General features: G+C 43.2%; 1 protein-coding gene across 5 annotated transcripts in view; it reads right to left on the bottom strand.

Annotated features, from left to right (window-relative positions):
* Positions 1–25,360, bottom strand: part of FMNL2 (formin like 2) — a 205,326-nt gene that overhangs the window by 29,067 nt on the left and 150,899 nt on the right. For 4 of the 5 annotated variants that reach the window (XM_069982717.1, XM_069982715.1, XM_069982712.1 and 1 more), the window contains exons 7-15: positions 22,061–22,169; positions 20,120–20,196; positions 15,730–15,823; positions 11,440–11,514; positions 4,348–4,458; positions 3,947–4,096; positions 2,818–2,919; positions 1,657–2,014; positions 793–999 (exon numbers count right to left, since the gene is read on the bottom strand). In XM_069982717.1, the coding sequence (XP_069838818.1) occupies positions 793–999; positions 1,657–2,014; positions 2,818–2,919; positions 3,947–4,096; positions 4,348–4,458; positions 11,440–11,514; positions 15,730–15,823; positions 20,120–20,196; positions 22,061–22,169 (1,283 nt within the window). The remainder of the gene's footprint in view (positions 1–792; positions 1,000–1,656; positions 2,015–2,817; positions 2,920–3,946; positions 4,097–4,347; positions 4,459–11,439; positions 11,515–15,729; positions 15,824–20,119; positions 20,197–22,060; positions 22,170–25,360) is intronic. The other variant, XM_069982713.1, reaches the window with a different exon arrangement.

The following is a 25,360-nucleotide window of genomic DNA, read 5'->3' as shown; positions in this document are numbered from 1 at the left end:
CACTCTGCCCTTCAGTATTTGTAGGACATGTATAAGAACATCCCCCATATTGTGAAAGGTTACATGTTTGGCTTCCTCTGCCTGGCACAATCCGTCCACTTGGTGGTAGGTATATTATATTACAGATGATAGATGTAAAAAGTCTTGCTAAAACAAAAAGTCCCTGTATCAACTAGTCCAATGGACTCTCTTCTTCCTTAAAGACACTATTCCAAGATTATAATTTATTACCTATCCGCATCTGAGCAGTGCGTGTCTGAGCACTGGAACCTGCACTGATCATGAGAGCTGAGGTCCCTTGTTCCTGCATGTGAATGAATCAGGGATCGAGCACACATGTTACCACTTATATCACCCACTATGGGACTATGGAACTTATCTTTCTTTGGAAGTTCAATAGCAAGAGAATTGAGTGGCACACGCTTGACCCCCATTCTCATGATCGGTGAGGATTCGAGTGGTTGAACCTCTGCCAATCAGATACACAATAACTATGCTGCGGACATGTGATAAGTTACTGTAACTTGCTGTTCCTGGACCAATCTGAATAGTGTTTCATAGATCTACCGTAGATCATGTCTGTCGGGACAGAAGAGAAATAGGTAAATGGGTCTATCCTGCCAACTCCAGGACCCTTGAAAAAAAGCAAAACTGCAAAAAAAAAAATCAAACACTGGGATCTGACAGTATAAGAAAGCAATATAGAGATAGTTATAAACCAGAAGCAACCTAGATGACCAGCATAGCCAACCTTAGATAACTAACCGTTGTGATGGTCTGATGGATTGTTACCTGCAAGTCCTGAGTTAAATATAACCGTAGGTGAGGCAGATCCTGGTAGAGGAGGAGCTCCTGGAGGAGGAGGTGGTGGAGGTACTGGAGGTTCCACGGCTGGACCAGGAAGAGGTGGTGCTGGAGGAGGAGGTGGTGGAGGAGGCGGTGGTGGCGGTGGAGCCGGAGGAGCAGGAGGCATCGTAGAGGATGCGGGTCCATTTTCTACTAAAACAAATAGCAAACATGTTTGGTATTTAAATATTTTCCACATAATTGAAGATACATGATGAAATTTTTAATGTACATGCCTAAATCTGATTACAGATTCTCAAGAGTTGTCAGGATCCTCCAACCAACAATTACTATGGTTGTCCCCTTAACTTACCCAAATATACATGTAAATTCTACAGTGGAAGATGGAGATGATTAGTGACCAGGCACATCTCATCTCTCTAAGTCATATTCATGATGCAGCTTAGAAAGGTTGTATAGGATCAAGAAACATGGCTGCCTTATTCAAGAACAGCAGCGCACTTGTCCACACATTATGGGTAATATTAGAGCTAAGCGTAATTCATTTCAATAGGGCCACAGTGCTGTTTTGGGGAGGACTGTCATCTCAACACAAAGGAAGTGCCCGCTCAGCCAATCACTGGCTAAGGCGTGTCACTGCTGTGTCCAGTGATTGGCTGAGCAGGTATTCCATCCTATTTCCTGTGATGCTATGATGGGACTATATATATATATATATATATATATATATATATATATATATGACATCTGAAAAAAAATGGACACGTCTATTAAATGCTGAACATCGAAATGTTGACCTCAAGGCATCTTAAAAATTCTTTACTAATCAAGGACCATATTACCACTTACCTGCCCCAGGCTCCGAGGGCAAAGGTGGTGGGGGTGGCGGCGTCGGTGCTGACGGTAGAGAGATTCCTGATACACCTGTTAAAGCTCCACCTGGAACTGAAGGTCCTGGCTGTGAGATACCAGTAGCAGATGTTATTTCACCCACTACTTCTGTTCCCGATGGCACAGCAGCCCCCGACGTCACTAGCGGCGTAATAGAAATGTCCCCATCGCCCTTCTTCTGAATTTTAAGAGTCCCTTGTTTCTCCAACTCGTGGATTTTTCTTTCCAGGGTGGACTGTCTCTGAATGGCTTCCTCCTTCTCCTTGACCATCTTCCGTAACGTGTGCACCTGGGTGTTGGCATCTTTACAGACTTCCTGTGCCGAAATAAAAACAACTAATGAACAGCTGACGACATGTAGCTCCGTAGGCTTCCATACTTTCTTTTATAGCCTAGTCTACTACGTCATTCTATACAGAAAACAATAATGTCATACTGACATCAACCAACCCTGTGGCTGCCAACTAGTGGGTTCACAGAAGCCCAGGGGTGCATTTGTTGTGCATGTTTTTCCAGCATATGTAGCAAATGTAATCTTCTAACATGATGTGAACACGGCCTAAATTTAACTATGTGTTGGACAATTTGCCTCAAAGATATACATATAGAGGTATATATAGGTATAGGGGTATACGCTACAGTTGTGGGAATTATCTCTCAACCGTCACATATCGCCAAAGGAGTTGTCCAAAGTCGTCAACAATTCCCACCGAGACCTCTCAGTCAATTCCCCCTGCAGCCACGTTGTGGGAGCCCATTAACGTGCCGCGTCCTCTGGCGGCACTATTAGTGCAAGTGGAAGGATGGTGACAAAAGTCAACTCCTGGCTAAGCTTACATGTTATCTTGATGACTTAATGGGTTATTTTACGTACAGAGAGTCACAGTATCATAGAACTCTATAGGGTGAGTCTCCTGCTTCTTGTAAGAGCTGAACACCACCAGGCACTGTACATGGGCATTATTCCTCTCTGTATAACGCATTGTCACAGGTGTGGGCAGAACAATACAGCGGCAGGTTAGGTTTCAGTCAGTGTACAGACTACTGTGGATATTATCAGCTCATTGTTTGGCTGCAATTATATAAGTATATGTCATATGGCGACAATCACAATCGTACCCGGGCAATTTCCAGTTCCTTATGTCTTTGCATGAGCTGTTTTTCCAGTTCTACAATTTTTGACATGGCTTCGTTTTCGGTGTCTTGTAGCTTTTCAGAGAGCTGTGGATGGGAACGAGGAAAATGGTTCATTTGTTTCATCAAAATTTACAAAAATATATTAAAAAAAAAAGGCATAAGATTGTGTATTGTATATTTTATTCCTCTTACTTCACTTAAAAAAAAGACTATTATAGCACATACAGACTTACGGAGGCAGTGTTAGAGTAGGGGTGTTCTTGTATATAGGGGGGGCAGTATTATAGTAGTTATATTCTTGTACATAGGAGGCAGTAGAATAGTAGTTATATACCACAATTATATATAGATATAGGCAGTATTATAGTAGTTATATTCCTGTATATAGGAGCAGAATTATAGTAGTTATATTCTTGTATATAGGAGCAGTATTATAGTAGTTATATTCTTGTATATAGGAGCATTATTATAGTAGTTATATTCCTGTATATAGGAGCAGTATTATAGTAGTTATATTCCTGTATATAGGAGCAGTATTATAGTAGTTATATTCCTGTATATAGGAGCAGTATTATAGTAGTTATATTCCTGTATATAGGAGCAGTATTATAGTAGTTATATTCTTGTATATAGGAGGCAGTATTATAGTAGTTATATTCTTGTATATAGGAGGCAGTAGAATAGTAGTTATATACCACACTTATATATAGATATAGGCAGTATTATAGTAGTTATATTCCTGTATATAGGAGCAGAATTATAGTAGTTATATTCTTGTATATTGGAGCAGTATTATAGTAGTTATATTCCTGTATATAGGAGCAGAATTATAGTAGTTATATTCTTGTATATAGGAGCAGTATTATAGTAGTTATATTCTTGTATATAGGAGCAGTATTATAGTAGTTATATTCCTGTATATAGGAGCAGTATTATAGTAGTTATATTCTTGTATACAGGAGGCAGTATTATAGTAGTTATATTCTTGTATATAAGAGCAGTATTATAGTAGTTATATTCTTGTACATAGGAGGCAGTAGTATAGTAGTTTTATACTACAGTTATATATAAATATAGGCAGTATTATAGTAATGTTGATTTCTTTTCTTACATGAGAAATGTTTTCTTCCAGTTCTTCCACTCTTTCCAGTGCTGCATTCTTGGTCTCGGCATCCTCCAGGAGAGCCCCCACATCAAACACATTATCCAGATAAGCCTGAATCTGGACTTGAAGTTTGTCACTTTCTGTATGTTTCAGTTTCTGTAAAATAAATGGACAGACAGGCTAAAATGCAACCTAACACTTTATTCTTCAAGGGGGGACATCGAGGGACAGTCAAGGCACAACTATTTGCATGATTCTGCATATCCCACAACCAATACAATCTGATGTTCTTTTGAAAATAATTAAGAATAAAATAAAAATAAAATAAAAAGTAAATAAAAATCCACATGATATATACTTGAACATGTAAGGCAAATGTTTTCAGGAGATCCAAATATTATACTTACATCCAGGTATTCATCCAAGGCTAGTTTGGTAAACTCGAATTGAAGATGAACTCTAAAATTCATGTCTTCTACCGAATGGACTACGATGTTAATGAACTGCATACATGCAACCTGCAACAAGCCACAGACAGCATTAAAAGGGTTAACTAATTACAGCTTCTGCACACTGGGCAAAATAGTGTGCTAATGCATACAGTACTCCCGCGGATTCTCCACCCGTCACTCCCATCCCAGAACTTCATTTCGGGCTTTTCCCTGTACACTACATGCCACCGTGGAACTATTTATAACTTTTGGGGCAGGCTGTGAATGTTGCCATTCATAATGTAATTCCTTACTGTCGCTTTAAGACGGTCCGTGTAACACATGCAAGCAGGTATTTGTGTATGGATGCAATCTACAGCTCTGTATACATCAGCACACGTGCACATAAAAAATAACATATAGGACCATGATGAAGGTTCCCTGCCAACCGAACTATGTTCTCCTTCATTCCTGTGCAGATGGTAGAAGTGCCAGGTATTACTAGAAGTAATAGTCTTATTACCTGTTACTTCTTTTTTAGCCCCAACACTGAGGCATGTACATGAATGTAGATGTGTGTCATGTTTTTTATACTTTAATAGTGCCCCCTGTGCACTATACTGTAATAGTTCCCCACACTGTAATAGTGCCTCCTGTGTTACATACTGTAATAGTTCCCCACACTGTAATAGTGCCTCCTGTGTTACATACTGTAATAGTGCCCCATACTGTAATAGTGCCTCCTGTGTTACATACTGTAATAGTGCCCCATACTGTAATAGTGCCTGTGTTACATACAGTAATAGTGCCTCCTGTGCCCCATACTGTAATAGTGCCCCCTGTGCCCCATACTGTAATAGTTCCCCACACTGTAATAGTGCCTCCTGTGTTACATACTTTAATAGTGCCCCACACTGTAATAGTGCCCCCTGTGTTACATACTGTAATAGTGCCCCATACTGTAATAGTGCCTGTGTTACATACAGTAATAGTGCCCCCTGTGTTACATACTGTAATAGTGCCCCACACTGTAATAGTGCCCCCTGTGTTACATACTGTAATAGTGCCCCATACTGTAATAGTGCCTCCTGTGTTATACAGTAATAGTGCCCCCTGTGTTACATACAGTAATAGTTCCCCCTGTGTCCCATACTGTAATAGTGCATCCTGTGTCCCATACTGTAATAGTGCCCCCTGTGCCCCATACTGTAAGTGTCCCCTGTGCCCCATACTGTAATAGTGCCCCCCATATGGTAATAGTGCACCCTGTACCCCCATACTGTACTAGTGTCTCCTGTGCCCAATACTGTTATAGTGCCTACTGTGCCCCATACTGTAATAGTGCCCCACATATAGTAATAGTGCCCCAATACTGTAACAGTCCCCTCTGTGCCCCTATACTGTAATAGTGCTCCCTGTGCAGCCATATGTTAATAGTCTTTCTTGTGCCCCCATAATAATGACCCTGTGCCCCTATACTGTAATAGTCCCCCCATATGGTAATAGTGCCCCCTGTGCCCCCATACTGCAATAGTGCCTCCTGTGCCCCATACTGTAATAGTGCCCACTGTGCCCCATACTGTAATAGTGCCCCCCATATGGTAATAGTGCCCCCTGTGCCCCAATACTATAACAGTCCCCTCTGTGCCCCTATACTGTAATAGTGCCCCCTGTGCAGCCATATGGTAATAGTCTTTTTATGTGTCCCCATACTGTAATAATAGCTACAGATCTGTATGCGCTCAGCGCCAGAGCTCCACTAGTGGCCACTGCAGGTACTGACATTTTTTTGGGTTTTGGACACTAAACTGGACGAAGGGGAAACTTTTTTTAGAACTGTAATAAAAATAAGGACCAATATAAATTATAGGAAATAGAAAGCAAATGGAATTTCTTTTAAGTAAATATGTAACGGATTAAAGTCCACAGGGGTTTATTTTAAGGAGACGTCCAGACATTTTTAAAATCCTGGAGCCAACAGGGGCAAATTTAATAATGAGTAAAAACTTACCTCTCCCCGTGCCCGCGGTGAGCAGTGAGCCCGAAGGCATTTCCCCCCCGCATTGTGATGATGTCACAACATGGGGTAAAATGCCTGTCCCAGCTGATAGACTTGCCACTCAGCCAATCAGTGACTTGGGCAGCGTCCCACCCCCGTCGCTGAGCAGCCCGTCCATCAGCCTGGTCGTGACGAGTGCAGAGCCGAGATCCCAGAGCCTGGCGGGGGTCCTGAGGCCGCTCCCGCTGCTGCTCACCGCGGGCACGGGCACGAGAGTTAAGTTCCTACTCATTATCAAATTCCCCCCGGCCCCTGCTGGCTGCTGGATTTAAAAAATGGCCGGACTTCTCCTTTAAAGAAGTCTGTATACAGACGGGGCTACAACTTTGCAGGGTGAGGAACAAAACCTAAATTTTCTGCAGCCTGTTTTCTTATTCTCCAGATGCTTTTACCAAGAATCAATGAATCTCCTCCAATGTATTTCTGAGAAGTTCTCCATGGTTCTCATAACCTGAATTTTTATGTAAATACTTTTTCTTTTTTTTTTGAATATTCAAGTACAAGTTCATCTGAAGGTAACCGCTGCCTTTGACGGTCGTGAATATTCCTCAGGCATCAGTAATTCCTGAACTATTGTTCTTTTAATAAGCAGGTATGTGGAGCCTGAAGCGCCATGCTACAGCTGATGATATCTGGAGAGTTCGGCTCTGTTCACATGTGCATTGAATATGACATCTTATTAGAAGAGAAGAATAATACCAGTCTAGTGATGAGGACCGTGTTTCTCTGAAAATAAGACCTGTCTTCATTTTGCAGGGTTTTGGGAGTAGGCTTGAAATTTATATACTCCAATAATAAGCCCTAGTTACAGTCAGCTGACCAGATCCCTGACACTGGGTGCTGAGCATCAGCCAATCAGTGTCAGGCTTGTTATGCTCCGCCCCCATCTGCTCAACACAATCTGCAGGGGAGGCAGGAGGGGTAAGAAGATGCACAGGAGGGGAAACTGAATATAGGGGGACGGAGGGTACGTTAGCCAACAACAGAGGAGGGAGGTATACAGTATGGGGACTACCTGCAGAGAGGGGAGGTATACAGTATGGGGACTATCTGCAGAGGGGGGGAGGTATACAGTATGGGGGAAGAACCACAGAGAGGGGAGGTATACAGTATGGGGACTATCTGCAGAGAGGGGAGGTATACAGTATGGGGACTATCTGCAGAGGGGGGGAGGTATACAGTATGGGGGAAGAACTACAGAGAGGGGAGGTATACAGTATGGGGACTATCTGCAGAGGGGGGGAGGTATACAGTATGGGGGAAGAACTACAGAGGGGGTGGGTAGGTATACAGTATGGGGGGGGGCTTACTGCAGAGGAGGGAGGTATACAGTATAGGCACGATCTGCAGGGAAGGGAGGTATACAGTATGGGGACTGTCTGCAGAGGAGGGAGGTATACAGAATGGGGACTACCTGCAGAGAGGGGAGGTATACAGTATGGGGACTAACTGCAGAGAGGGGAGGTATACAGTATGGGGACTACCTGCAGAGAGGGGAGGTATACAGTATGGGGACTATCTGCAGAGAGGGGAGGTATACAGTATGGGGACTATCTGCAGAGAGGGGAGGTATACAGTATGGGGACTATCTGCAGAGAGGGGAGGTATACAGTATGGGGACTAACTGCAGAGGGGGAGGTATACAGTATGGGGACTATCTGCAGAGAGGGGAGGTATACAGTATGGGGACTAACTGCAGTGAGGGGAGGTATACAGTATGAGGGAAGAACTACAGAGAGGGGAGGTATACAGTATGGGGACTATCTGCAGAGGGGGGGAGGTATACAGTATGGGGGAAGAACTACAGAGGGGGTGGGTAGGTATACAGTATGGGGGGGGCTTACTGCAGAGGAGGGAGGTATACAGTATAGGCACGATCTGCAGGGAAGGGAGGTATACAGTATGGGGACTGTCTGCAGAGGAGGGAGGTATACAGAATGGGGACTACCTGCAGAGAGGGGAGGTATACAGTATGGGGACTAACTGCAGAGAGGGGAGGTATACAGTATGGGGACTACCTGCAGAGAGGGGAGGTATACAGTATGGGGACTATCTGCAGAGAGGGGAGGTATACAGTATGGGGACTATCTGCAGAGAGGGGAGGTATACAGTATGGGGACTATCTGCAGAGAGGGGAGGTATACAGTATGGGGACTAACTGCAGAGGGGGAGGTATACAGTATGGGGACTAACTGCAGAGAGGGGGGGTATACAGTATGGGGACTATCTGCAGAGAGGGGAGGTATACAGTATGGGGACTACCTGCAGAGAGGGGAGGTATACAGTATGGGGACTATCTGCAGAGGGGGGGAGGTATACAGTATGGGGACTATCTGCAGAGGAGGGGAGGTATACAGTATGGGGACTACCTGCAGAGAGGGGAGGTATACAGTATGGGGTCTATCTGCAGAGGAGGGAGGTATACAGAATGGGGACTACCTGCAGAGGAGGGAGGTATACAGAATGGGGACTACCTGTAGAGAGGGGAGGTATACAGTATGGGGACTAACTGCAGAGAGGGGAGGTATACAGTATGGGGACTACCTGCAGAGAGGGGAGGTATACAGTATGGGGACTACCTGCAGAGAGGGGAGGTATACAGTATGGGGACTATCTGCAGAGGGGGGAGGTATACAGTATGGGGGAAGAACTACAGAGGGTGTAGGTAGGTATACAGTATGGGGGAAGAACTACAGAGGGGGTAGGTAGGTATACAGTATGGGGGAAGAACTACAGAGGGGGTGGATGTATACAGTATGGGGGAAGAACTACAAAGGGGGTAGGTAGGTATACAGTATGGGTCGAAACAACCACAGAGATGGGAGGAAGGTATACAGTATGGCGGATAAATACCGTATATAGTGGGGCTACAGTGTAGCAGCATACTGTGTTTCTCTGAACATAGGCCCTATCCTGAAAATAAGCCCTAGCTCTTTTTTAGAGAAAATAATAATATAAAACCTTGTCTTATTTTGGAAGAAAATGATGGAGCTTTGCTGGGCCCCCACAGATCGTAAGAATGGGAGTTCTTTGTTCTCACAGTGAATGAAATAGCAAAGTGGAAAGCTGATGAGTGAATTTCAAGAAATTAATTTTATGTCTAATTTGGTCAAATCATTCAAATCAAATAAATTTAGTCCAAATTGAAGGTGCCCTGACTTCTCTGAAAAGTCATGTATGACACACTGAGTTCTCCATGGGCTATATCCATCCATATCCAAACTAGGCTTAGGGTTTGTAGGGTTAGCTTAGGGACTTCTTAAAGGGGTTGTCTAGCGCTACAAAAACATGACCACTTTCTTCCAGAGACAGCACCGCTCTTGTCTCCAGTTTGGGTGCTGGTGTTGTAACACAGTTCCATTGAAGTGGATGGAGACAAAAGTGGTGCTGTCTCTGGAAGGAAGAGGCCATGTTTTTGTAGCGTTGCCTAACCTCTTTAATCCTAATTCCTCAACCAAGCACAGGGCACCTGCGGCCCTCCAGCTGTTGCACAACTACAATTCCTATCATGCCTGGACAGTAAAGCTTTGTAGTTTTACAACAGCCGGAGGCCCTCAGGTTCTCCTTCCCTTTCCTAAACCTTCATCTAATTACTAAAATGATGGCTGACACGAACCCCAAAAGCTTCACATCCACCAAAAAGTTTATTTTGAGAAATTCAGAACAATGAGATTATTTCCAATGGCTAATAATAATAATAATCCGGAGCTAACCTACGTCAGGAAGCAAAACGCTTTTTCTTCTCTCAGAATAAAGTCCTCCGACCATAAGAGATCTGAATTATTAATTACTATTAATATCACTGCATCCTGAGACGTCTATTATACCATGAACGTGTACAGTGTGAAGTCACTAATAATCCATATACAGGTTTTATGTGTATATGTGATAAGTCCAATTATTAAAAACAAATCCATCAATTCAATTTATGGAAAAGCTGAGTGATAATCAATATGGAAGCCATTACTGCTTCAGCACAGGCTGTCACCCAGTTCTCCTAGTCTCCTATTCATACAGACAGATGACAACTATAGCAACTACTTCATAAAAAACATATCTGCCAAGGGGAAAGTTTTGCCAGAAAGAAATACCGTACAACTAAAGGAGCTAGCCATCTTAAAACCCAACCAGGATAGGCCGTGGGGGATCCGACCACTAGAACATCATCCAATTCCTAAAGTTTCCCAGATCTCCCAAAGTTCCTCTATGGATGGAGCACCAATGCATATACTCATCGCTCCAATTATTGTCTATAGAAGTTTTGAAGACTCAGTCCTATTTGAGTCCTAGTCTCAAAACCAGAGGGATTCCAGCACTCAGACCCCCCGCAATAAAACACTTATCCCTTATACTTTGGATATGGAATAAGTGTTCCCGGCTCCTGCAGCAGCAACATCACAGCCTGGCTGAGCGTTTGTCTGGTCAGCCAATCAGTGACCGGGCGTGCATGAGGCTTTCCAGGGTTTTATGTGAATTGTTGGCCTATCCTTGATCAATGTGAGTCTGAGCCCCAGAATACTGAAGTGAAAGGGAGCTGAGCTGCAGTAACCCAGGGTGGCCACTACACAGTATGGCGCTGTCTGCCTCCGGCTTTGTTCTCTATATGTGGGGGCACCATGGTTTTAGAAAACAGCTGATTAGTGGGGTTTGTCAGATATTTAAAAAAAAGTCCAAGAAACCCCCTTTAAAAATTCCAGGCAACCCATTTGAAAAATAAAAAAATAAAAAGTTGAAAAGACTTCAGGACACGAGGATTTTATATATCTAGGTCATTTTAGTGTGAAATGATGATATATCTCACTATCTGACAGATTTTTTGAAGCCAAAGCCAGGAATGGATTTGAGAAGAGGAGAAATCTCAGTCTTTCCTTTATGACCTGTTCCCTGTTTATAGTCTGTTCCTGGCTTTGGCTTCAAAAATCTGTCAGATAAATCTCTCTGTGTAAACACACCATTACAGAATGACTCTCTTAATGGGAATACGTGAAGATGAATAATGGGAATCTTACCATGAAATCTATATTGTTGTCTTCGTTCCTGAAATGTTCCATCAGCTTCTCGAAGCGTTGTTTTTCACCACAAACCTTGACGGGTAGAAGAAAAAAAAAAGAGAAAAGCAATCACCACACAAAGAAACATCAATATATGACTGCAGAAGAAAAGACTGCGATAAGGACGGTTGGATCGCCATCCGGAGAATCTCTTCTTCATGGTTTCAGATGTAAGACCCCTGCGCGTGCACAATGGCCGCTAATATTGGAGGTGGAGATACAGGGGTAAATGCTACAGGGGTCTGATAGCTACAGTTTTGTGAACAACACATAAGCAACTAACATTAATAGGGAACACACATGGTCCACCACAATCGTAGAGATATAATCGCGAAGGGTAAAATCACTGTTGTGTGTGGGCGATGAGGGTCTGTACAACTACCAGACTCTCCTGGCACCGGTTTATCCCTCCGAAAACAAAAGGGTTGATCATGAAAATCCATTACACCCCATCCTTTTCTCCACCTAAGAGTCAGGTGAGTCAGGATACGCCTTGAACTTTAGTATAAGGTGTATAAACAACTCTCAAACTCTTGGCACCATTGAAAGTCAGCAAGCACAGCATCTCCACTAGGGTTGGAGCTGACTGGCCTGACTGTCATAGCACTTAAAGGAGAAATCCAGGCTGGGGTGATTTTTGGCAGAGTGCTGGGGAGGATGAAAGAAGTAACATGCTCTCAGCAACCCTCGCTCCAGTGCTGTTGCTGGTATGCCGCAGCTTCGGTCACCCCCCCCCCCCCCGCCGGTCCCAGCCGCTTCTGGGTCTGAGTAGGGACCTGGGACATAACATGTCAGGCCCACTCAGCCAGCCAGTGTCCGTAACAGGGTCCTGATTCAGCCGCTGACTGGCTGACCTGACCTGATCACTAGTCAGACCACACATGGAATACTGTGTACAGTTTTGGGCACCGGTATATAAGAAGGACACAGCTGAACTGGAGCGGGTGCAGAGGAGGGCAACAAAGGTCATTAAGGGAATGGGTGGGTTACAGTACCAGGACAGGTTATTAAGCTTGGGGTTATTTACGCTAGAAAAAAGACGTCTTAGGGGCGATCTGATCACAATGTACAAATATATGAATGGACAGTACAGAGATCTTTGTAGTGATTTTTTTACTCCTAGGTCTGTAACCATGATAAGGGGGCATCCTCTACGTCTAGAGGAAAGAAGATTTCATCATCAGCATCGACGCGGGTTCTTTACTGTACGAGCGATAAGACTGTGGAACTCTCTGCCACATGATGTTGTCATGGCCGATTCATTAAATAAGTTCAAGGGAGGCCTGGATGCTTTTCTTGAACAATATAATATTACAAGTTATGGGCATTAGATTTCCGGTGATACGTTGATACAGGGATTGTTCTGGTTGCCATTGGAGTCGGGGGGGGGGGGGGGGGGGGGAGTTTTCTCCCTGTGGTGGGGCTATTGTCGTCTGCCTCGTGGGTTTTTTTTTTTGCCTTCCCTGGATCAACACAGTAGGGTTTCCCTAGGTTGAACCTGATGGACTCTTGTCTTCTTTCAACCTTATTTACTATGTTACTATGTTACTATGTTACATCCCAGGTCCCCACTCAGAAGCGGCTGACGGGGGGACCGATGCTGCAAGATACTGGCACCAGTGCTGGAGCGGGGAAGGTGAGAGCATGTTACTTCTTTCATCCTCCCCCACCCCTGTACTCTGCCAAAAATCACCCCAGCCCACAGTTCTCCTTTAAAGGGGTATTCTGGTCCTACAGTTAGAGTGAATATGCTGCCTGGACAGGGGGTTATTGTCATTTATGTTATTGCAGTTATTGTCCTAAAAAACAACTTTTAAACTTGCATCCCTGTGTCAAATTGGTGTGGCCTACAGTATACATGCCCGAGGATTGCGATGCCCCTCCGTTCCTCCTCCCCGCCTTCTTTATCATTAGGAATGCTCCCGGTCAGGATTTTTTCCATTCATCACCTGTCTTAACACTGCACAGGTGCCTTAACGACCCAGCACATGTGCAGTGTTCACACAGGTGATGAATAGGAGAAATTGTTCTAGGGGAGTTCCCAATGATGAAGAGGGCGAAAAAGGAGGGACAGAGGGGTGTCGCAATCCTAGGATTTGGGTACTCTAGGCCACACCAATTTGACACAGGGCTGCAAGTTTAAAAGTTGTTTTTTAAGACAATAACTGCATCACCTGCCGAACGGACCTCAGGACAGATCTTGGATTAAAAGCAGCTATCCGAAGGTACAAGTGGTTTGGGGGGGGGGGGGGGGTAGATTGTGGGTACAGAGTTGCTTTAAAACAGCACATCAGCTTAGTTGTTCAGCATTTCTGTCACCAGTTTATGTTGCCCTCATTAAGGGCACCATAAACCTAATGACAGGTTCCCTTTAATAATTCTATTGACATTTATAGAAAAAACTGAAACATAAAAAAAAATTTAAATTACAAGTCTTCAAGGCCTCTAATTTATTGAAAAAAAAAAATCTATAAAAAGACAGTGACACAAACATCTTCCTATTTTCTAACAAAAGGAGAAATCCAAGGAGATCTCCTCTAAAGCACATGACGGTATGACAACGCTTAACCATAAAACTAAAAAAATCCCCAGAGTATTTTTGTGTTGTTACCACGGAGATGCTACTTACTTCATGCAAATATAGCACAACTATAATTAAAATATAAATGAAACCATCGGAGACCCTTTTCACCCACCCTGCCAGGCTCAAAAGTCACTGAGAGTCTCGCAATATTTTTACCACATTCATCGAGCGCCATTCAATTTCAGTTATCTATTTTTTAGTTAGTTATATTTTATCATTTTCACTTTTTTATACCATATTGTTTGTTTGGTTTTTTTTTTACATTTTTTATATACTATTATTGTATTTATTATACTTTTTACTATTTATTACCATCTTGTTATAAAAATATTAATTAATTCATAATTTTTTATAACATAATAGTGGAATTTATGACAATATAGTGTTTTTTTTTTCTTTTCTTTCTTTACACCATATAAGTGGGGTGTGATGGGAGGCGTAGCCTGCCCCAACGCCATATTATATTTATTAGAGTTTACACTACAATGGTTGAAGCTTTCTAAGAGCTAAGTGCACTGTTTCGATTTTTTTAACACTATTTAAAAAAAAAATAAAATAAAAATATAACTGATAGCATTGCCAGCAGCTGCTGAATGTTAGCAGATCTGGACAGCGACTCTCTGATAGCTCATGGACAGTAATTGCAGGGTGATAACAGCTTTTTGTGTCTTTTTGTTGTCTAGAAACAGGTTGTCAGGATGAAATATGATCTTTCCAAAGATCATTTTACATATGACATCTGTACCTAGTAATATTTCCTTCTACTATGTTACCTGTCATTCTGAAATTTAAAAAAAAAAAAAAAAGTTCTATTGCCAATATTGGAGGTACAGACACCTGGGCTCACGTATCAGTATTGCCTTATTCTGTGTCGCAGTCGTAACGCATTATCTAACATTAAAGATGTAGTTCACCATTTTATTTTATTTTAAATCAAATGGTCCCAGAAAGTGTCAGAGATTTGTAATTTACTTCTGTTAAAAAATCTCCAGTCTTCCAGTACTTATCAGCTGCTGAATGTTCTGCAGGGAGTGGTGTATTTTTCCCAGTCTGACACAGTGCCCTCTGCTGCCATCTCTGTCCATGTCAGGAACTGTCCAGAGCAGTAGCAAATCCCCATAGAAAACCTCTACTGCTCTCCAGACAGGAAAGAATACCACTTCCTGCACGTTATACAACAGCTGATAAGTACCAGAAGACTTGAAATTTTTTAATAGAAGTAAATTACAAATCCCTGGCACTTGCTGGGACCAGTTGATTTGAAAGAAAACAATTTTTGGTGAAAAATCCCAAGTGAGGCTTGCACAGTCTTTGTGTTGCATGAATAAAATCACCATGTAGCCCTAGCCTTAAATAGAGAGAACATTGATTTCAACAGTAATAGTGTAATACCTCAATCCTCCTGCGGGGTTGCTGCAGAGAATCTAAACACTTACAGCCAGGTTGACCCATAGCTTACAGCTGATCCCAAGATCCCAACAGCTTTTCATTATGAGACTCTTCTGACTATTTAAAGCGGAAACTGGAAAATATTTTCTACATTTTCAATACGATAAACTATTTTCAGTGAGATTCATTGCCAAGTTTGTAGCAAATGAACCCATAAGAACACGCTGAGCCCTCTCCCTGGACCTAGAAAAATGCTGGATCAGATTTTTTTTTACCTCCTTGAAGTTATCAAATGCTGATAATATAATTTCATGTCCTCCACGGACAAGGCAGACGGCTGCGAGCAGCTCTAAAACAAGTGCTTTTGTTCTGAAAGAAAAAAAAATCAATGTTAACAATACAATAAAGCTGCCCATCCCTGGAACAAAGGTTGTGGGCCAGTCTTACAGTATATAATCACAGCAGGGGTCCGGGCTTCGAACTTGAAAAATAAATACTTTATTGGAGATTTTTGTCTTTTTATGGCAAATGCAGTTCCTCGGGGCGGGGCTATGAGAGTTTTTGATCCTATGCGCCACCTCCAGGCATAACTCAAAACTTCTAGGTCTTCTTAGTGGTGAAACAGGCTCCATGGCCCAGCTGCAAATGCTACCCCTGCATCCCACACAGCTATGAACCTTCAGGCCCTACACCGGGCATAACACTACTAGTTCTACAGGGTTATCCCTTTAAAGGGGTGTTCCACTCAAACATAACTTTTCATATGTTCCTGCCCATGGAGAGACTAACAATTCCTTCTATACTTGTTATTATTAATTTAGTCTTCTTCCCCCAGTTCTCAGCTGCTGCTTTCTGCTGAAGACACAAAAATCTGATTGTGAGCCTTTCTCTCTGTCTCCCCCTCCTCCCCCCTCCCTTCTGAGACAGCTGATGTAAACAAGTCCCTATCTGCAACTTTGTAATGCCGGAGGGTTAATTACAGCAACTTGACCTCAGATTAACCCTTCCAGCATTACAAAGAAGCTATAAAGTTACAGATATAGTCAGTCAGGGACTTGTTTACATCAACCATCTCGGAGGGAAGGGGGGAGGAGGGAGATATGGAGCATAAGGCTCAGACACAGTTTGTGTGTCTTAAGCAGAAAGCAGCAGCTAAGGACTGGGGGAAGGAGACTGAATAGATAATAACAAGTATGAAACAAATTGTCAGTCTCCAGGAGAGGGGATGATTCAACATGTATTTTAAAGTGGAGTACATAACTTGTTGGTCTCACAATGGGCGGCAACATATGAAAAGTTATGTTTGAGGGAAATACCCCTTTACGCTATGTTCACACAACGTAAGTTTCATGGGAATCACAGCTGTTATTACAAAGGCCGTGATTCACATGGAACTTACGTTGTGCTAACTTCTGAGGGAATCCAGGCCGGAGTGTATACACATAACATACACTCCAGACGGGATCCCTAGCGGTTCCCTAGAAAACTGACACGTCAGTTTTCTGCGGCTTCTATTCATTGAATAGCTGCCGCAGAAAACCCTGTCTGTGCACACAATGGAGCGAGTGGCTTCAGATGCACGTTCCATAGGTTGTTGGGCGGAGTTCTGATGCGGTCGCACACGGATGTGCCCGCATCAGAACTAAGCGGCGCTAAAGATCATCCGGCCGGTACTGGATGATCTTTTCAGAGACCGGTCGAGTCACGGAACGGTCGGTCTCATACGTAGTGTGAACATAGGCTTAAGCTTAAAAACCCTTTAATGTCCTTAACGCCTGACAAATCAGGAGGGGGTATTATTTTCCAATGGCATCGTCCAATGACTGCTGTGTGTATAGGGTTAAACCGAGGTGTGCATGTTAACATTTCCCGGCGGACTAACAGAGGATCAACACAATGCAGAATTCTAATTTTCCTGACGTATTCACTAATAACAAGTCCCCTTTAAGTGACAAGAATTAAAAGGCTTAAAGGCCCACGTTTGTCACTCGCAGACATAACACACTGACCTAGTTTTGCCATATGAAGAACTAAACGACCAAATGTCTAGAAATGAACAGAAACCATTGGACAGGGACAGACGGAAAGCTTTATGTTCTAAGGGACACCCCTGACCGAGTCCAGAACATTCAGGATATTGCTGATCTTGGAGATGGCGGATACATGATAGCGCGATCACAGTCCTGGACTTAACCCTTTCTATAACACCCGGCTGACACATTAGCAGGTATAGCAGCTGCGGGAACAATGATGGTCTAATGGTGCCGTTACCTCGTACATAAACACAACTCAAATGGTTCTCTACAGGAGAATTGGTCGTGTTCTCGCTGTAATAAACTCCATTCACCAGCGCAGGAGGAAATAGACTAAGGGCATATTTCATTAAGTCAGCCATCAAATATAGTTATTTATATCGTCTTTCATGCAGCACACGGTACACATGGAGCCGCCGCCACTATACAGCCGAAGCCGCTATGTCATATGCTTAAAGGGGACACGTCAGCTCTAATATTCACAACAGTCTCATGTATTGTGTCATTCCTCTGGTATGCCTGTTAGATACAGTATGTATGTAGAAACAAATTACACCAGACAGGTGACAGATCCTCTATACTACACCGTGCAGGACACCTCCTGTATACTACACCACACAGGACACATCCTCTATACTACACCACACAGGACACATCCTCTATACTACATCACACAGGACACATCCTCTATACTACACCACACAGGACACCTCCTCCTCTATACTACCCCACACAGGACACATCCTCTATACTACACCACACAGGACACCTCCTGTATACTACACCACACAGGACACATCCTCTATATACTACACCACACAGGACACAACCTCTATACTACACCACACAGGACACCTCCTCTATACTACACCACACAGGACACATCCTCCTCTATACTACACCACACAGGACACCTCCTCTATACTACACCGTGCAGGACACCTCCTGTATACTACACCACACAGGACACATCCTCCTCTATACTACACCACACAGGACACCTCCTGTATACTACACCACACAGGACATATCCTCTATACTACACCACACAGGACACATCCTCCTCTATACTACACCACACAGGACACATCCTCTATACTACACCACACAGGACACCTCCTCTATACTACACTACACAGGACACATCCTCCTCTATACTACACCACACAGGACACATCCTCCTCTATACTACACCACACAGGACACATCCTCTATACTACACCACGCAGGACACCTCCTCTATACTACACCACACAGGACACCTCCTCTATATACTACACCACACAGGACACCTCCTGTATACTACACCACACAGGACACATCCTCTATACTACACCACACAGGACACCTCCTGTATACTACACCACACAGGACACATCCTCTATATACTACACCACACAGGACACAACCTCTATACTACACCACACAGGACACCTCCTCTATACTACACCACACAGGACACATCCTCCTCTATACTACACCACACAGGACACCTCCTCTATACTACACCGTGCAGGACACCTCCTGTATACTACACCACACAGGACACATCCTCCTCTATACTACACCACACAGGACACCTCCTGTATACTACACCACACAGGACATATCCTCTATACTACACCACACAGGACACATCCTCCTCTATACTACACCACACAGGACACATCCTCTATACTACACCACACAGGACACCTCCTCTATACTACACTACACAGGACACATCCTCCTCTATACTACACCACACAGGACACATCCTCCTCTATACTACACCACACAGGACACATCCTCTATACTACACCACACAGGACACCTCCTCTATACTACACCACACAGGACACCTCCTCTATATACTACACCACACAGGACACCTCCTGTATACTACACCACACAGGACACATCCTCTATACTACACCACACAGGACACCTCCTCTATACTACACCACACAGGACACATCCTCTATACTACACCACACAGGACACCTCCTCTATACTACACCACACAGGACACATCCTCCTCTATACTACACCACACAGGACACCTCCTCTGTACTACACCACACAGGACACCTCCTCTGTACTACACCACACAGGACACATCCTCTATACTTCACCACACAGGACACATCCTCTATACTTCACCACACAGTACACATCCTCTATACTACACCACACAGGACACATCATCTATATACTACACCACACAGGACACATCATCTATATACTACACCACACAGGACACATCCTCTATACTACACCACACAGGACACCTCCTCTATACTACACCACACAGGACACATCCTCTATACTACACCACACAGGACACCTCCTCTATACTACACCACACAGGACACCTCCTCTATACTACACCACACAGGACACCTCCTCTATACTACACCACACAGTACACATCCTCTATACTACACCACACAGGACACATCATCTATATACTACACCACACAGGACACCTCCTCTATACTACATCACACAGGACACCTCCTCTATACTTCACCACACAGTACACATCCTCTATACTACACCACACAGGACACATCCTCTATACTACACCACACAGGACACCTCCTCTATACTACACCACTCTGCCACAGTATTGACTTAAATGCTCACTTACCTTGGGTTTTTATTGTTCAAACTTAGTGCAATTTCATTGACGGCATGTGGATGGGACATGACCATATTAAAACCATACTGCAAAAAGGAAAAAAGAATCATTTATAAATTATGCATCTGCAATACCTGATAGAAAATATACAGCACATCAGCTACATCTGAATATACCCTCACGTTGTTAAAGGGGTACTCCGGAGACAAAGAATTTATGTTTAATACATTGCTTCAATAAACTTTTATTACTCCGTAATATAACTTTATTTAAAAAGAATGTATAGTTTTTTATATTCATATGTACTTCCATTGACTGGAAGCAGTAAGGGGCAACAGGGTTGAAGACCTGCAGATTTTGATCCCCTGCTCTGCTCTGTATATTCTTATATACAGTACACAGGGGCAGGTGGTGGCAAGGCTCCCCGACACAACTGCTGTATCTGGCAGCATTTGCACATGTTGCCCCTATATATATTTTTTTTAATAAAGTCCATCAACCAGTTTGTGATGTGGTGTTACACCACGGGTGTTTCTGCTTTGAACACCCCTCCCAAAGGCCTTGTTCTTCGAATGTAAAGTGGTGATGGAGTTATGTATAAGTTTTGCCACTAGATTTCACTACGTCTATTTATGTATATATGTTGCACAGCTGTAGTCACCTAAGGGTTACTGTATTGTATGTAGGGATTCTGTACAGCAATGAGAGATGCTGTTCTTTCTTTACCTATGTCTATTCTCTTTTCTTCTCACACTCTCTTCTCCATCACTCACATAGGTTGTTACATACCACCCCGTAGGAAGTAGTTAAATGGGGAGAGGAAGTGAAGGTTCTCTGTCTGGGACAGACCAGCTGTAGTGTACAGACATGTATGGAGAGTGCAGAGACTTTCTTTCTTAGATCAACACTTCCACTAACAATGCAGTACTAAACACTAAAGAGAGGACCTGTCAGAGGACATCCCAACCCATGCCGTGAACATCTCTAAAAGTGCAGGACAGTACCCTACTATGTACTCTATCTCGCAGCGCAGCTGACACTGGGACACACATTCGGAAACTTTGCTCAACTCAGGTAACTAGGACCGGGGCTTGTGTCACTCTGGCAGGACGGGTAACTTGACACTACAGGGCAGAAGGTAGTATAAAGACAAAGGTCGAAACACAGGCACAAGTATTCTTCTTCTCTCAAGTATTCAATTCTCAAGTATTCTTTTACTGAAGTTTCGGCAGAGCACAGTACTACATTGGGTTGGGACTGTCACGGCAAACTTCTCTCCACTTCTCTGAACTCTCTGCTCTTCTCAGCACATAACCAAGTCAGCACCGCTATCTTACTCTCTACCTCAGCAACTCTCAGCACAGATCCAGAGAAAGTAATTCTTTATCAGTTATGTATTATTCACCTGTATTATCAGAGACTTGCCACTAAATACCAGTTTTATTTATTCTGCTGGGACTCATTGCAACAGCACCGACACACAAGCTACACCGTTCTTGGGTCATTTCCCCTATCTGTGAGTGGCGGTACCGAGTGGGCCATATCTCCACTCCTGACCACCGTGATAAGAGCCCAAGGGACCCATCACAACCCAGCAGGTCACCGACCATTGGGGAGCAATATAGCCAGCCACTATATTCCACCGACAAACCACCATAGAAGTGGCGTTACACGTAACCATCTAGCAAGTGCCAGGTCGCAGGAGATCCCGGAGCCTAGCGAGGGTCCCGGAGCGGCGATCCAACACTGGAGAGGGACGATGAAAGGTGAGTCTGGATAGTTTGTCATGCTCCCCCTGCCCCTGGAGTTTGACATTTGTAACTAGGGGACAGACTTTTTCTTTAAAGCAATGTATTATTGAAAAAAATTTAAAAATTCCCTTAGTCTCGGAGTATCCCTTTGCTCTAGTTATATGTGCGTGGACACATATATATATATATATAAACATACCTGGTAATTCATGATCGCCCGCAAACACATGATACAGACATGGACGTCGTCCTTTTTACAGACCAATCTTGAATTTTTTAGCGTCCGTCTACTGGGTAAAGTATTATACCTGCGAGACAAATGTTATATAGTCAGTGAACATGTACAGTATGTGATGTGCGCCTCATTCCGCAGTTTATTACATTTTCAGCAGGGGGAAAAAAAACAAGCAGCCAAATGTGGGTTATTTTTATAATAACTTTTTTTTTAAATATTTCAATACATTTTATTGAAAGACAAAGCAGATACAGTGTGTGAGATCTGTGGGGGCGGAGCTGGGATGCAGTGATCATAAAATAGAATCTTTGTGTCATGCCACACACCCCAAGGACCCGCCCCCTCGGACCCTTTACATAATATAACAGTGTTCATATATTATACAAATAATTCCTCTGTATAAACCATGTACAGTACAGGGTGGAGTGTAGAGATGAGCGCAAGTCGAGCATGCTCCAGTCCGTCTGTATCCATCTCGGCATTCGATTACCGGTGGCTGAAGAAATTGGATGCAGCCCTAGGTTTGCTTGGAAAACATGGATAGAGCCATAGGCTGTATGAATGTTTCCATGACTCCCTAGGGCTTCCACGACTCCCTAGGGCTTCATCCAACTTCTACACCATCCAACTTCTTCACCACCATCGGTAATCAAGTGCCGAGACTTCTGGATACGGATGGACCGGAGCATGCTGGAGTTGCGCTCAAGTCTCTGTTTTCTGACACTCAACGATGTCTCCTTCTCTATCTTCTGTCTACTTATACAGGCTTTAACCAAGTCATATATACAGCAAACAAAGCACGCTTCACAGCCAGTCTTCAGTTGACTGATATATACCTGTCTTTCCATCACACTCACTTGCTAAAGCTCTGTCCACATCGGCACTATGGCTTATGTTTATAAAGGAAGTCATTCTGCACTCTTGATCCTCCATTTGGGGGTGCTCTAAGGCACATCACATACATTGAGCTCAATAAGAAGAGAAGGATCGGGCCTGTTGGATTTTAAATGCCTGATCCTTTTGTTCTGGGGGAGTTTGGTAATGTCACATGTCAGCTAAACATAATAACACAAACTCACATTTTAGGTTACTAGACTGTAAATGTGAACAACCATAACTTATACACATAGTATAAAGGATAGCTGACTGTGTTCTGCTGCTGTGTCCTGATAAGTATCAGCAGGCAGCCTGCGGTTACGGACTGTCAGGACACTGGAAATAAGTTAAGTGTTATAAAGCTACATAAGCCATGCAATTACTGGAAACATTTGATTCCTAATTCACACTGACACTTATCTGTGAGCACTTTAAGGCTGGATGCACATGCGCCTTTAAGATGAAAAAGCTGCACGAGCACAGGCGTAGTAAAGGGAATCACATAAACAAGAATGACATCCATATTACATAGTAAGATAGTAATAACAACCGCAAAACCAACTACCCCTCATCCAGACCATTGAGGAGAGAGGATAACAAGCTGGTTGGGTTGGGGTCTTCCCAATGGGCCCTCACAGATGCCAATAGTCCTGAGTGAATGGAGTGGCAATGGGGCTTAGCCACCATTCTGTATACTCTCTATGCAATGTCAGATGTCTACTAGCTATGGCTTATCTGGTGAACATTAAAGGGGAACTCCAGATTTTTTCTTTCAAATCAACTGATGTTAAAAAGTGATATAGATTTGTAATTAACTTCTATTTAAAAATCTCAAAATTCAATGTCCTGCAGGAAGTGGTTTATTCTTTGCGGTCTGAGCAAAGCATTAGCTCCCTCTAGTGGTGACTGATAACAACCAGAATGTTACAACTTGAATATCTATACTGGGGATTAAGAGCTTTGCACATGATTGCTAAAAAGTTTGCCCATCTGACCTGCCATACATTCCCCCTGAATGGTAAAAGGCAGGGACCACCAAAGCAAGATCTGTCTACGCCCTCCATAGGCTCGTACATGTCTTTTACTATGTTGAAGAATTCCAGTCTTGAAGATTACATTTTCTCTAGTTTGACCCCAATTTTTGACATTTGGAAATTGGGACCCAACAGATACTTCTCAGTTTCATTACTTTACGTAACATTTTATTGGTAATTTCTCCTGTGATTCTATAATCCTATGATAAGCTATTTTATATGTATATAATTTGTATACATTACTTTATATTACACTATAATTATCATGTAATGAAATCCATCCCAGTATTTTATAGGCTTATTACAGAGTGCGCTCAGGCTCATCAATATCTGTATTTTCTTGGGTTAAATTAGGACTCTGCGCCCATCGACTACTGTGCGCAATATCCAGCCACTTGCAGATAAAATTGCCCCCGGCCACATGACTTCATCTCAACCTTACCGGCAATGTATTCCTGTGTCCTCCTGTGACTGCTCATTAAAGGAAACACAGGGCTTCATTATGAGCAGATCCAGGGATGTAACCTGACAGTCATAGTGTCTACCGGGACTATAACAAATAGATAAAAAGCCACTTTTTTTTTAGCAATGGTGGCTCAGATGACCTCAGCATTTCCTGCACAATTAGGAACAGATACAAATTACTTCTGGTTTCGTTGGTAAATCGGTATATGGCTGAGACAGGCGTCTGCTATAACCAGCATGCATTGGCTCCAAACATGACTTCTGCTTTTTTATTGGTTTTATTGTCTTTTTGTGTCTATAAAGAGACTTCCCCAATGTTATAGAGGGTAAAGTTCTGTTTGCAAAATATCAGCTCATAATTGTATGGACCATTGCTTATCCATGGTTATCACCCACAAATACTCAAGGGGTCAGTTACTGTATGGTCACAGCTATGAAGGATCAGGTACAGCATCTTGACTCCTTCTATAAATGGAAAACGCAATGGGTATAGGTCTTTATTGGTACTGGTCATGCATGTAGAAAATATAAATTACGCCTTTTTAATATATAAAGGGCGGATACAATGTGGGTCCTGGACCCAGTGTCGGACTGGCCCACCAGAGAACCGGAGAATCCTCCGGTGGGCCCGCAGCTTTAGAACCTACGCAGACACTGACTGACATGTTGTTTCTCACTGGTTCTTCATTGGTGGGCCCCTAGAATCATTTCCTCATCATCATTTCCAACACTGCCTGGACCCATGTGGCGCGGCTCATGATTTCCCAACCTCATGTATAACAAATGTCCCAAATCTCTAAGATGTCATCTAAAGATTTCTAGTACTGTCACGGAAAACCATATATGTTTTCATTCTTCGGCTCCGCCTGTAGAGAATAACGAGTAATTT

This window comes from Dendropsophus ebraccatus, chromosome 9 (genome assembly GCF_027789765.1).
Source record: "Dendropsophus ebraccatus isolate aDenEbr1 chromosome 9, aDenEbr1.pat, whole genome shotgun sequence".
Taxonomy (NCBI): Eukaryota; Metazoa; Chordata; class Amphibia; order Anura; family Hylidae; genus Dendropsophus; species Dendropsophus ebraccatus.
This window is presented reverse-complemented; position numbering and strand designations above follow the sequence as displayed.